General features: G+C 41.0%; 1 protein-coding gene across 1 annotated transcript in view; it reads left to right on the plus strand.

Annotated features, from left to right (window-relative positions):
• Positions 1-14,912, plus strand: part of Rgsl1 (regulator of G protein signaling like 1) — a 47,802-nt gene that overhangs the window by 11,487 nt on the left and 21,403 nt on the right. The window contains exons 6-12 of the mRNA XM_046419563.1: positions 105-266; positions 1,339-2,273; positions 6,040-6,102; positions 6,546-6,768; positions 9,162-9,269; positions 11,331-11,436; positions 14,119-14,312. Coding sequence (XP_046275519.1) covers positions 105-266; positions 1,339-2,273; positions 6,040-6,102; positions 6,546-6,768; positions 9,162-9,269; positions 11,331-11,436; positions 14,119-14,312 — 1,791 coding nt within the window. The remainder of the gene's footprint in view (positions 1-104; positions 267-1,338; positions 2,274-6,039; positions 6,103-6,545; positions 6,769-9,161; positions 9,270-11,330; positions 11,437-14,118; positions 14,313-14,912) is intronic.

Here is a 14,912-nt window from a genome sequence, read left to right on the forward strand (position 1 = left end):
CGAACAGGCTGATGGGGGGCCAGGGGTACAAGTGGCTTCACCCAGAAGCAACTACCAAAGGGTCAAGATTAGGCAGCTCCAGGCCCATCCTGTCTGATCTGTAGGTGAAGAGCTGGTGGATTTCTGGATCCTTGCTGAGAAGATCCTGAGCATAGATGAGATGGACCTGAAAATGAGAGACTACTTCCTGTCCCTCCTTCTCATGCTGAAGGCCTACCATCTGCAGCCGGGGTCCAGGGTAGTAAAGCTCTGCAACGTGAACATCAGTAAGAATTATAAAGCATATTTGAAGTGAAATTCTTGGAGGATGGAAACAAAAAACCAATCCAGTATCTAGGAGCCCCTAGTCTTTTGCTTTTCAGACTACCACCCTCTCTATCTGCTTTGGTATCAGGAATGGCGGTGGGAACCCCAACCCTTAACTGGGGAAAGATTGAAAGAGACTAGCTGTCCTTGGGTAGGCTGGTGCTTGCCTCTTCCTGAGATATTACCCGCCAGTGCAGGGTGGGCGGAAGGAGTGAAGATGGATTGGAGCAGGGTAATTGAAAAGTCCCTATATCTTCTGAGCCTGCACAGCTCTCCCTTGGATTCTCTAGAACAAATTACAGCCCATGGGCCAAAGAGAAGTATATGTGCCAATAGGCAAAGAATGTTTTTAATTTTCAAAGGATTTTGAAAAAGAAGAAGACGATTATGCAACCAAAACTGTATGTGGTTCACAAAGCCCAAGACATTTACTATCTGGCCCTCTACATAAAAAGTTTGTCAACCTTCTCTTTAGAACATCAGATCCATCCATGTTTATTTGTTTGCTAAATAAGAAAGCATTTCAAATTGAAATATCAATGTGTTCTAGAAGATCTGCTGCTTGGGATTAGCCATACTTCTTTCTATTCATCTAGATAATTGAAAAAATGATAACATTAAAATGTCCAGGCTAGTGAAGGCTATTATTTGAAAGATTTGATTCTTTCAAATTATTCAATCCAAACCCTTTCCATTGGTCCTCTCGGATCCTGAAGAATGACGTTCAGATAATATGTATCATTGTTCTTAATGATCGTTTCTTGTACTTTTTGCTTTTCTTTAACAGTAACATTCAGTAGTCTAAACATTATTCAAGAAATCTCATAGTATGCCTCATTTCTATGGGAGAGAAGAAAGATAATCGGAGAAAAAGGTCACTGTGTACTGAGAAAAACCTAAAAATGGGTCCACTGTATGTCTTCCCTATCCAGCTTTCAGAATTCTGTGAGGAACTAATGTAATGCTAAATACAGAGACCTCCCTCATCACCACCACATCATTTTCACCTTCTTCTCTCTATGTTCTTTCCAGACTCCCTCCTGAACCTCTCCATCTGGCATCCAACCACCAGAAGGGAGACCCTGAGCCACATGCAGAAAGTGGCTCTGTTCAAAGTCCAGAGCTACTGGCTCCCCAGCTTCTACACCCACGCCAAGGTGGCAATGGCCAGTGAGGAGGCATGCCAGGGCCTGATGCAGGAGTATGAGACTCGCCTGTACAGCGTTTGCTACACCCACGCTGGAGAACTCCCTCTGAACATGAGCATCAGGAAGAGTTTCCATTGCCAAAAACAGTACTCAAGCAAGAAGGCCAGGAGGAGGATGTGGCACATGGCAGAAACGGACTCTCGCTTTCTGGAAACCAGTCCCAAGCCAGATAGCAGGACTATGCCTACACAGGAGATGAGTTCTCAGAAGATGGTGACACAGATGTCTTCCCTGACAGTGGCTTCTTCAAAGGAGTCAATAATCAGTTCCTTAGAAAATGATGATCCCTGTGCTAAGAAGTTCACTATGAAGAAATCCAAGGGCCACCTCCTCATGGAGGGCCTCTTTGAGACAAAGTTTTCCACCCCTATCATTAATTATTCTTCACAGATGACAATCCATAAGGCCATGAGGAAAAGCTTCCCCTTGGGGTACACATATTGGGCCCTGTGTGCTGACATCCATGCAGGGAGTCCCTTCCGGCACTACCTAAAGAAGATGAAATTGAAAGTGGAGAGACAACTCCTGGACCTTTGGCAGGACCTACACCATTTCCTGCGTGTTCTGATGAATAACAGGAATAATGGAAATGCCATCTTTCGTCACATGCTGGGTCACAGGATCTGTGAGCTCTACTTGAATGAGCAGCTTGGTCCATGCTTACCACTCAAATCTCAAACCATTCAAGGCCTGAAAAAGCTGCTGTCTTCCGGGGATGTGACCCCCTGGATTCCCAAAGCCCAGAGGGAAATTTGCAAGGTAAGCCTTGCCTCAAAGAAATGAGTTGATTTCTGCAGATCAAGTCAAGACTGACCAAACTCCCTACCTGGTCATCTATACTTGCTAAGTTAATTATATCTACCCACATAAATCTGCATATATTGAAAAGCTGCTTAACCTCTTAAGGCACAAGTTTTGCAAGTTTCCATGAACCAGAAAAAACTCTCAAGTAGAATGGAACAGGGAGGGGGAGTAGTCAGTATCCACCTTCAATTCCTTATTTTCAGTCTTCCAAAACCATGAAAATCAGGATATTTTAAAGATAAGTTTTACTAACTCTCTTATGCACGTTATATATTGAAAAGTGGGATCCTCCTTTCCTAAACTAGCTACCAAGGAGATAACCAATTGGGAGGAATGACTTATTACCAAAACATTACATAAAAGCAAAGGAATAGCCAGGTGTGGTGGCACACACCTGTAATCCCAGAAGCCCAGGAGTCTGAGACAGGAGGACTGCAAATTCAAAGCCAGCCTCAGCAAAAGCGAGGCACTAAGCAATTCAGTGAGACCCCATCTCTAAATAAAATACAAAAAAGGGCTGCAGATGTGGTCGAGTGCCCCTGAGTTCAATCCCCAGTACCAAAAAAAAAAAAAAAAAAAAAAAAGCAAAGGAATATCCTGAATAAAAAAAGTGAGGCCCATGATTATTGTGTCATCAGATGCTTGGCAAAAATCAAATTGGAAAAGTCAAGTTGGATAACAGATGAGAGCCAAATAAAAGGGTCTGCTTACAGAGCAGTGGATGGGGTGGGGAGACCACAGAGACAGCACAATACCTTCCACAGAGTTGTTAAGGATGGGGCACCTTTATTATTCCTAGGCCTGAAGAACTGAGGAGAGGGAGCAGTTACTAGAATCAGGATGGAGTTGAGACACAACTGTATGGAGTGAGACACAGCAGTGTCTCCTTTAAGGTAGTGATCCCTTAAGGGACATGGCCCGTCCACACTGATCCGCAGAGGGAATCTTCTGCTTTCCCATTTCCTGCCAGGACACCTCATGAGGTGAACCCAATCAGAGGATAAGAGAGCCTGCTGGTATCCATACAGGTTAATCTGCTAAGGTACAGCAGGATAAAGGGTAGCAAGTAGATCTGGAGAAGCAAAAATGGATATAAACGTGATTATTTAGTGCTTATACTGCATTTGCCTTATAAGTCACATGCACGTACCTTGTCTCCTTCTGAGTCTTAGCAACTCCAAGGGCAGACAGCATTGTATTGTTGTCTTTGTTCTACAGATGAGGAAGCTGAGACTCAGAAAGGCTGAGTAATTAGCCTATTAGTAAGTAAGTAAATTAGCCTAATGAGTACATGACTGGCTGATAGATGAATCAGGATCAGAACTCAGATGTTCTTAGTGTTTATGTCCTTCTTGATTTCCTGATATACCTGGGATGGACAGCCAGGTAGTATCAGGCCAGAGCAGTCCAGTAGATCCACAACTGTAGCTTTCCTAAGCCCAGTTCTTGGTTAAGGAAACACTAGAAGCCTCCCTGTCTTTTGTGGAGTAGGGTCAGAGGATCAGCTTAGGACTATATTTCCTGGATTAGCAGACTTTCACTGTAAAGCCCCTTACCTGCAAAATTTTGAAGGTATTGGTAAATAGGTAAGTTGAACTATCAGAGTTTCTCAGACTAAAAATCTTGATATCATCCTTGATCCATTTCCTCCTTTCACACCCAAGCCTAACAGATTGGTGAATCCTGTTATCTCAGCCTTAAAAATCTATCCAGAAGTCCACCACTCCTCCCTCCCCTTGTTAGAACAACTCTCATTCTCAGCAACAGAGTAAGGCGTTCCTTAGACACTGGCAGAGATATGTGAGAAGTCAATTAGGATGACAAGTAATTAAACAAAAAGTTTCTTAATTAGATAAAGAGAGAATCTGGGCTGGGGTTGTGGCTCAGTGGTAGAGCACTCGCCTAGCATGTGTGAGGCACTGGGTTTGATCCTCAGCACCACATAAAAAAAGTAATAAACAAAATAAAGGTATTGTGTCCATCTACAACTAAAAAAAATTTAAAAAGACAGAATCTAACAGAAAGATTTAGAGGTTACTAAGAGATTCGAGGAGGAAAATGGGGAGTACCTTCTTAGAGGTTACAGAGTTTCTGTTAGGGGTGATGAAAAATTTTTGGAAAAAGAAATGATTGGACATATATTGTACATATAATTAATGTAACTGAATCATACACTTCAAATAGTTAATATGGCAAATTTTGTGTTATGTATATTTTACCATGATTTAAAAAGCTTTAAAGAAATCAAGACCTAAAGATACAAAGAACACTAAGACTTAATGAGAAGGGGCAGACAGAGGTGAGTTTCAATTGTAACATTTCCACTTTCGAAATTTGGTCTTAGGTAGAAGGTTGCTGTGTACTTCTGATCCTTGATTTCCTCATCAGTACATCAGGGGTCATATGACTCCCTTTAATAAAGACACTGTGTGTACAATGTCCAGCAAGTACTATGGACACAAATATTTATTCTTTTCCAACCCCTTTTCAGACCCATAGGAACTTAGACCAAGACAGGGCCTTGTGAGGTTCTCACATCCTCCTTTTCACTATACACAGACAGTAGACCAAGACCAAAGGCCTCTCTGTGAAGTACTGACAGTGCTGGGCCAGTGATCAAACTCCTGCTCAGTCTATTGCAAGGTTAACAAACTGTAACCCAGAAGCCAAGTTCAGTTTACCATCTGCACTTGCATGGCCAGCAAACTACAAGATTGGTTGTACATATTTTAAATGGTTGAAACATATTGAAAGAGAAATGTAACATGACAGACAGATATTATATAACAACCATATTTCAGCTTCCACAAATAAAGTTTTATGGCAACACAACTATGCCCATTTGTTTACATGTTGTCACATGCTACAACTGCAGAGCTGAGTACTTCCAACAGAGACCAGAGAGCCCACAACACCTGAAACAAAAAGTGCTTCTTGGTCTGACATCACACAGTGCTCTGAGGAGGGGCCAGGAAAGTTTATCAAGTGATGAACAAGCTCAATCTGAAAGAAACTATAATACATCATAACAAAAACAATGATAAAGCTGGGCGCAGTGGCACACGCCTGTAATCCCTGCACCTCAGGAGGCTGAGACAGGAAGATGGCAAGTTCAAAGCCAGCCTCAGCAAAAAATGAGGCACTAAGCAATTCAGTGAGAACTTATCTCTAAGATAAAAAAATTAGGGCTAGGAATGTGGTTCAGTGGTCAAGTGCTCCTGAGTTCAATCCCCAGTACCATAAAAAAAAAGAAAGAAAAAAAAACAATGATAAGGTTTTAAATAGTGTTTATTATTTATTATATTTATTAACCATTGCTGTTATTTTGCTGGATATATAATTATCTTTTCAATGAAAAATTCTCTATTAAGTATAACTTCTTAAACCAATTTGATGATTTAGTCATTAGTTATTATACTCAGAAATCTTGTAAAATGGAAGGATCATTAATAGAGTATTCATTTCACAATGCTCTTTCACCATTCATATTCAATATATATTTAGAGCTTATTCATTAGTCGGTGGCATTATATTACATTATATGTTGCCAGGATTTAATAAGTGAGCTGTGTTTGCTCAGGAATATACTTTAGTTCCCCAAGAACTCAGATCTGTTACATGATTATATCACTTTTTAAGTGTATATTTATTGCTATCCTTTGAGACTTAAAATTAGAGCTGCTATGTTCAGAGAAAAACTTGTGTTGTGTTTGGATTTCAGATACTCAGCCCCTGCTATAATGAGTTCCTGAATGAAGAGGACTACTGGTTTCTTGTTTTTACAGTAGGAGGGACTTTGGGTTGGGGAGGAATTGTGGGATTGAGGAAAGAGGAGGCTTATTTGGTTAAGGAACAGGAGAAGGTGGTTTTAGAAGGCTTGTTTGCTAAAGTAAATGAAATTATGATTTATTCCTGGAGGCAACTGGAGATTGACTTAGTCCCTGATATTCTAAAGATAAGCCACTCAAGGAAAAAGATTCAGTGCAAAGCTGACTTTGAAGAAGTCACATTCATTTGGAAATTTTTCCCTATGGAAAAATGGGTTTGATTAAAAGAGAGTGGGGGTTAGTGTGTAAAAGAGCACTGGCTCTTAATGTATTGAAGACTATCAACATAAGGCTATGTAACAGGGAGATAAGGAGGACTGAGTTATTACAAAACTCCTGCTTCTGGTCTAATTCCTATGTAAAATGCTGCCTGCTCCCCACCCTCTGCTCCCTCTCTTAGACTCAGACACGGTTCATCAAAAACCGGTGCCATAAAAGAAAATCTATAAGCAAAGAAGAGAACATTCTTCTTTATAAGAGGATTCAGAAATCTCTGGAGTTAACCCAGGCCTTGGCTAACATGGAGAAAATGGATTCAATGCAGTGGCCAAATGTAGCGACTGAGAACCTACGCCAAGCTGGGTCTCTCCAGGTAGAACTGCAGTCTCCAGTGTTTCTGGAAGGTAAGATATGTCACTGGGGCTTGTTGTTGTTTGTTTGTTTGTTTTTGTTTTTGTTTTTGTTTTTAACCCTTCTAGGAAACTGGAAAATTATAATTATTTAACATTTAGTGATTATTTCCTGTGTGTCAGCACTGTGGGATACAAAAATTACCACATTTGATCTTTAAAATAACGTAGGCAGTTAATTACTAAGTAACTGAGGCCCAGAGAGGATGATCTCCCCAAGGTCACAACCTCCCTGACAGAGGTCAGATTTGAATTCTGACAGACTGCTGCACCCCCTAGTGGATCTGAGGAAGCCAAAGCGCTCAAGGTGGGGCAGGCTCCTGCCCCTTCAAGCATCACCACTGTTATTCCATTGAACCCTTAGGCTTTTGTAAATGCCACTCACTAGGTGAGCTTGGGCAAGTTACTACAGCTTTCTGAACCTCATTTATGCAGTTATAAAGTGGGATAAAGTCCTGTGGTTTAGTGATCATTGAGAATATTAGTGGTAATAAAAGAAAGCAGGTGCTCAGTTGGGCACGGTGGCAATCACCTGTAATCCCAGCAACTCGCAAGGCTGAGGCAGGAGGATTTCAAGTTTAAAGTCAGCCTCAGAAACTTAGTGAGGCCCTAAGCAACTAAGTGAGACCCTATCTAAAAATAAAATATTAAAAAAAAGGATGGGGATGTGGCTCAGTGGTTAAGCACCCCTGAGTTCAATCCCCAGTACCAAAAAAAAAAAAAGTAACTCTTTTTAAAAACTTCAGCAAACACTCTGTACAAAACAGAAGCCCTGGATGATTGCCCCTTGGAGCCATGCTTGGGCATGGTTATTTAAATCTCGCCCTCTCCTTTTACCTTAGAGGTTCCACCTTCCCTCTAAAACCAGAACTTTCCAAAATTTCCCCCAGAAATAATGACAAAAGTGGACGAAAGGATGGCTGGTGAACATGCTAGGTGCTGGGTATTCCTTGGGTGACCCTGGAGAGCCAGGTGTGGCCAGGAAGAGTGAGACCCAGCTCCTTCCTTCTCCTTCCTCGGAATGCGCTTCATCAGGTCCTTTCCCACTGCTTTTGGGAGCACGAGTCTGGCCTGATAAACTGCACTGTAAACTCACAGAGCACCCGAGCTAGAATGCTCTCACCTTTTATGTGGACACACTGGGTCCCAGGAAGGCGGAAAGACTTTTCCAAGGTTGCTTGGGAGGGGTTGACTCAGGCCTAGAAACCTGGATTCACTGAGAAACAACGAGCTGCTCCCACCACTGGATGGTCCTGACTGACAGATGATGGTAGTGAGGGTGAGGATAACAGCAATGATGCTCACAGGAGGACAGTGGCATTAAGTACTGGCCTGAATGGAGCGGTCCAGAAGAACTCTGTGCAACTGGATGAACTGTGAACACCACAAATCAACACAAAGGAGTGTTTTCCTCTTGGTAGAAGACAAAGTGCTGCTTTTCTGTTTTCTATAGCCCAGAACATTCTAAAATTTCCCTTGTAGCTCAGCCTTATTGTCCCACAATATTTTTGATACGAAGATGCTACCTCTCAATTCACCATGCATTACCAGAAATCCTGTGTGGTTGCTTCTAGGGAAAAAAAAATCCACCCCAATGAACAATGATTTGCCATTATTGATGCTGTTTGGATATATGAACTGTCAATTCTGAAATTAATTCCAGAAGTCAAAGCCAAGAACAATAAAGGTCCTAACATTATTTGCCATGTACTTTCCTTAAATTCATCATTTTTGAAGCTATAGCAAAATATCTGAGATTTATTCCTAACCCCACCTTAGAAAAGATGATTACTTTGAATGGATCACCTGTCATTTGAATGAGATATTTCTTCTTTTTTTGTTGTTGTTGATTTGGGTTTTATTTTTTGGGTACTGGGGATTGAATTCAAGGACACTCTGCCACTGAGCCATATCTCCAGCCCTATTTTGTGTTTTATTTAAAGACGGGGTCTCAATGAATTGCTTAGCACCTCACTTTTGCTGAGGCTGGCTTTGAACTCATGATCCTCCTGTTTTAGACTCATGAGCCACTGGGATTACAGGCGTGCACCACCACGTCTGGCTCTGAAAGAGATATTTCTTGTATGTGCATTAACAGTAAGTAGCTCTGTCTGCATCATACATCTGTACACTAGCCTCCCTCAGGCAGAAAATCTCAATGGGTCAAGCCTTCCAGAGGACAGAATCCTCCCATTCTAGAGGGGAGGAAAGGCTATGTTTCTTTCTTTCTAATTTGGCTTAGAAAACTTATGTTCTTTATGTAAGCATTCCACCAAAACACTATTGTCCTATTTAAGTGGCCCTTTAAACCATATGCCCAAGAAAAGTCAGTGAATATTTGAACCTAGAGTGGATAACTAGACTCTCTGTTTTCCTTTACTTCACAGACATAAACAACCTGACTTTTGAGGAACTCTGCTTTAAGTATCCAAAGGTGGCCATAAAGAAGATCAGTGAAGACTACAAGTTATACTGTGAGAAAGCACCTCTCACAGGCAAGTGTTAAATTCAGGGGTAGATTTGAAGCAATTAGGTTTTCTCAAATCTGAGAGAAAATTTCCAAACTCAGGCGACAAAAATCCAAAGAGGAACCATACCTTGTTTGTCATGGAGATGTAGTCAGAAGGTAATTGATTGTCTTTTTTTTTTGTTGTTGTTGTTTTGCCTTCTACAGAGCCATAGAAGAGTTAGGAAAATGAGATGTAATTATAAATTATCAAACATAGGGATCATTAAGATTGTTCATTCCTGATTTCCTGTCTAGTAGGAGTTTCACACAATTTGTATCCATCTTCTGCCAAGCTTCCTGGAGTCAGAGATTGTGGAAGGATGTTTGTTAGGGGTGTTCTTGGGAAGGACACCTCTAAAGGAATGAGGAGAACAGCACTGGGCAGAGGTCAAGGTGGACTGCCCAACTATGAGGCAGTCCCAACAGGCCTTAGCAATAGCACAGGAAACTCCAAAGCTAGGATGACCCTCCAGAGTTGTCCCTCACTGGAGCAACAGACCTGGGCCTTTGAAATTCCACGTGGACCCAGATGGGAGGGCACACTTTGGGTCAGGCAATTTCCTTTGGCTGGGCAACTCCCAGAAGCAGCCCCATCTGGGAGCCATCAGCAACCGGCTCTCCAGGCAGCTGGGAATGAATACTTTGGTCCTAAAGAGAGGATATAGATAGCACTCAGCAGCTCCTACTGCTGCCCACTTTCTTTGTATAGTAATTTCACCTCATCCCAGAACAGCTTCTCCAGGGATTGGGTGGGTTTCTTTTCCTTGGGAATTTATTCTAGAAAGGATGGCCTATACTACTACACTGTTTCTAATACTAATACTTCTCTTCTCCTTCCCATCCTATATTCTCCTTTTGCTCAACCAGTATCTCTACTAGTCTTGGGATGGGGCGGGGGGTGGCTCTCATCTCTGATGTCTCTGAGCCCCCGGTCATCATGACTTCTTGGGCGGTGGCTGCTTCCTTCATCAATTTATTATTAGAATTGAGCTAGAGAGTAACATGGGTGATAAGTGAATTCTCATAATCTCAATAATTAGGGATATATCCTATCAATATAATGACTCCTTTGTTGCCTGCTGGCCTCTTGACATGAAGAGTTTAAAGTGAGTGGACACCTGCTCTGTCCTCTAGAAACATTTCCTCGCAGGGAACCAGAGTCTCTAGCCTGACACCATATATACAGGAGCCACTACCCCATGTGGTCATTGAGTTTTTGAAATGTGACTGAAATAAATGTGTTGAATAAAATATGGTATTAAAATTAATTGCACTCTTTTCCTTTAAGCTTTTTTTTTTAATGTGACTACTGGAAAATTTAAATCATATATGTAGCTCACATTATATTTCTATTGGAAAGCACTAGTTTGGACCCAAAAAAACTCAAGTTTTGAGGATGACAGATTTCTCTAGGTAAGTCACTGATTATAAATGGAACATTTCTACCTGCTTCCTCTTCCTATGAGCTCAGTAATAGTCCCCTCTTAGCCTTCTGTGATGCTTCCAGGAGATCTCACAGAGGGAGTTTTTAACAATGTCTGGATCATATTACTTTCTCAATCATCCGCAGCAGTTTGTATTATGATTATTCCAAAGCATTTCCAGAAATGTTGTGCCTTTGAATGCCTTTTCCTGGCATACACCCAAATCTGGACATGTTCATGGGCTTCTTGAGTCTCTGGTATGTGCAGGGGTTTTAAGAACCCTTATTACCTTGTTCATCTTCTTTCCTAACCTCATCTTTTTGATTCAACTTTGACCCTCATCTTTTTTTGGCTTCAACTTTTGATCTAATTCTGTTCCAACTGCTGTTCCTAGACCCACATTACTGTGGGCAGTGCTTGTGCCTTTAAATGCTTTTGGCAAATGTCTCTTGGGTAGCCTCCCTATTCTCTGTGTGAGGAAGTCAGAAATTAAAAACAGTTTGGAGATTTTATTTTCAGTCTAAGGAAGTTCTCCTTAGTTTTAGAGGGATTCCCTTAATTTCAGAAGGAGTCTATTTCATTCCTTATAATGCGATTTTACTCAACTTTGTGATTTTTCTTAGATTTTAAAGTGCAAATTGTCAAGGAACCAAAGGTAATTACAGCCCCACAAAGGAAAATATCCTTCTCCAAAAAATCTGGTACTAGGAAGCCCTCAGTGAGACCCAGGTAAGATGTAGGATCTGGCTATAGTAATATATCCAAGCACCACTTTTCCTTTGTATGTAAGTTTCCAGACCCTTTCCCGTGTATCTTACATGTATGAACAAATACACTTTGCATTTCAAATTATTATTTTTATTTTCTAAAAATGACACCATGCAGTATATATCATGCACTAATTTTTTTTTATCGTAAAACTATCATGGACATCCTTTTAAGTGACTATGTATAGATCTACATCCTTCCATATTATGGATGTTTTGTGATTTATTTAACTATTCTCTTTTTATGGACTGTTGTTAGCTTTTTTTACCACTATGATAAAAATACCTCACCAGAACCACTTAGAGGAGGAAAGATTGATTTTGGCTTGTGGTTTCAGAGGTTCAATCCATGGTTGCCCAGCTCCAAGGCAGAATATCATGGTGGAAGTTTTTGACAGCAGAAAGCTACTTGGCTTATGGCATCTGGGAAGTGGGGGTAGAGGGAGCCAGGGATAGGATATAGTCTCCAAGAATCCAAGCACAAGCTCCCAGTGATCCACTTCCTCCAGCCACACCTCATCTGTGTGTAGTTACCACCCAGTCCATTCAAATTACTAATCTATCAAATGGATTAATCCACTGATGTGGTTCCAGCTCTAACCCAGTCTTTTAGCCTCTGAACATTGCTGCAATGCCTAACACATAAGTTTTTCTGGAGACATTTCAGATCTAAACCATAACATAGACATTTCCACTGTTTTTAATTTTTCATTGCTATAAATAGTACCATTATAAGCATTCTTTGTACATGTATCCTTACCCATTTTTTTTTCTGAATTATGTACTACTGTTGTAACTTCCTAACTGGTTCCCTACTTCATGTCTTCCGCTTTCTAATCAATAGGAGAGTGAGCTTCTGCTAGGCAAAGATTCTGTGGTCTTTTCTTTAAGAGCTTCCCACCCACCTTTCATTCCTCTTACAGCAAGTGATACCTATGCATAAAATTTCTCCAAGTGCCAAGGCTGCTAAGACTTTCTTCCTCTCTGAAACCCTACATCCCAAAAATATAATCCTAAGCATGTAACATGTACTATTTTTAGTGCTCTTCATTCTTTTTTTAACTAATTAATTTTTGTTCCATTTTGCTATATATGACAGTAGAATGCATTAAAATTCATTTTACACATATAGAGCACAATTTTTCATATCTCGGTTGTATACAAAGTGTATTCACACCATTCGTGTCTTTATACATGTACTTAGGGTACTGATGTCCGTTTCATTTCACCATCTTTTCTACCCCCATGCCCCTCTCTTCCCTTCCCACCCCTTTGCCCTATCTAGAGTTTATCTAATCCTCCCATTCTCCCCCTCCCAACCCCACTATGAATCAGCCTCCTTATGTCAGAGAAAACATTTGGCATTTGTTTTTTTGAGATTGATTAACTTCACTTAGCATTATATTCTCCAACTCCATCCATTTACCTGCAAATGCCATGATTTTATTCCCCTTTATTGCTGAGTAATATTCCATTGTGTATATGTGCCACATTTTCTTTGTCCATTCATCTACTGAAGGGCATCTAGATTGGTTTCACAGTTTAGCTATTGTGAATTATGCTGCCATAAACATTGATGTGGTTGTGTCCCTATAGTTTGCTGTTTTTAAGTCCTTTGGGTATAGACCAAGGATAGGGATAGCTGGCCAAATGGTGGTTCCATTCCCAATTTTCCAAGGAATCTCCATATTGCTTTCCAGATTGGCTGCACCAATTTGCAACAATATATGAGTGTACCTTTTAACCCACATCCTCGCCAACACTTATCGTTGTTTGTATTCTTGATAGCTGCCATTCCGACTGGAATGAAATGAAATCTTAGAGTAGTTTTGATATGCATTTCTCTAATTGCTAGAGATATTGAACATTTTTTTCATATATTTGTTGATTGATGGTATATCCTCTTCTGAGAAGTGTCTGTTCAGGTCCTTGGCTCATTTATTAACTGGGTTATTTGGTTTTTTTGGTGTTAAGGTTTTTGAGTGCTTTATATATTCTCGAGATTAATGCTCTATCTGATGTGCTGTGAGCCTCATTCTGTAGGCTCTCTATTCATCTCACTGGTTGTTTTTTTCTGAGAAGAAGCTTTTTAGTTTGAATCCATCCCATTTATTGATTCTTTATTTTAATTCTTGCGCTACAGGAGTCTTATTAAGGAAAAAAAAAACCCTACAAGACAAAAAGAAAAAACTACAAGTCAAAAAGAAAGAGGGCTGCAAATGAAACACTAAAGCCACTTGTATTTAAAGAGCAGTGAAAGAAGGAATCAGTAAAGGGAATTTTGAAATAATGGATCAATAACTGCTGATCAGTCATGCTCTGTCTCACAGAAATGACTGTTCCAGTGGGGAGTTGCTTTAAATCCATGATGTGAAAACAGAGTTCCCTTGGGAAAAAAAATTACCTTCCTTCAAAATTCCTCCCCTCCTCTTCGACCTGTTGTCAACTGGACCAGGTTTAAGAAGGGCAGATGAAAATTCAAGTTAACCTCCAAGGAAACAGCGCTAACCAATTTGTCAGCCATGCTCTTCACACATGGCTAGAGGCTCTGCAGCCCGAGATGCCCTCCCCCTCCCTAATTAGAGCAGAACCCAGGGTCATCATCCTTTGTCCGTAAGCCATGCTCCTTCCTCTTGTCTTCCAGGAACTTGACAGAAGTCCTCCTAAATTCACAATACCTGGAGCTCTTCAGGGAGTTCCTCAGAGAACATAACGCGGAAAGCCCATTACTATTCCTGATAGCTGTACAGAGGATGAATTCGAAAGCCAACGAGAAGACTTACATGTCTTCATTGGAAAACATAATCCAGACTTTCTTCCATGGCGAAATCCCTCCTGGTATGCATCTTTTTCTCCAGCGTCCTGTTTCCTTCTCCCTTTAATGTCCAGAGAAATAGCCTGTCTCACCTAACCCGGAGAGAGCCCCACAGAGCTGTGGCCACAGGGGGACAGAATTGAGACAAAGACCAAGACAGGCAGTAAAGCAGAGAAGAATTAATAAATCCAAAGTTGTAATACTAGTGAAGGAAGTCAAGTGTAAAATACTTTCACATACATCCTCTCATTTGATTCTATTTAATCCTAAAAGCAGACTTTCCTTTAACCCCTCTGAGGTAGGGATAATCTGCTGCATTTTCTACATGAAGATGAAAACCAGTTCAGTTTGAAAACCCAGTTTAGGTAGAACTTGAGTTCAGAATCAAGTCATCTGATCATCAAGTCAACTAGGCTGGAGTTAGATGCAAAGGCAAGGCAAGCTGTGTATGCCACACTGGAGTGTTACCCTCCGGGGCCACCTGGACCCACCCGTGGGAATTGGGAAGACAGTTGTTCCAGCTGTACCAGGGAGAACTGTGTGGCTGTCGTGTTTTCTTACCTAAGGCAGGAGGGTAAACCTGGCCCATGTAAATTTACCTTGGCCAGAAGCAAAGGCTGCAA

Source organism: Marmota monax, unplaced genomic scaffold, assembly GCF_021218885.2.
Source record: "Marmota monax isolate L192 unplaced genomic scaffold, Marmota_monax_Labrador192_F-V1.1 WCK01_AAM20220418_F8-fsc00209, whole genome shotgun sequence".
Lineage (NCBI taxonomy): Eukaryota > Metazoa > Chordata > Mammalia > Rodentia > Sciuridae > Marmota > Marmota monax.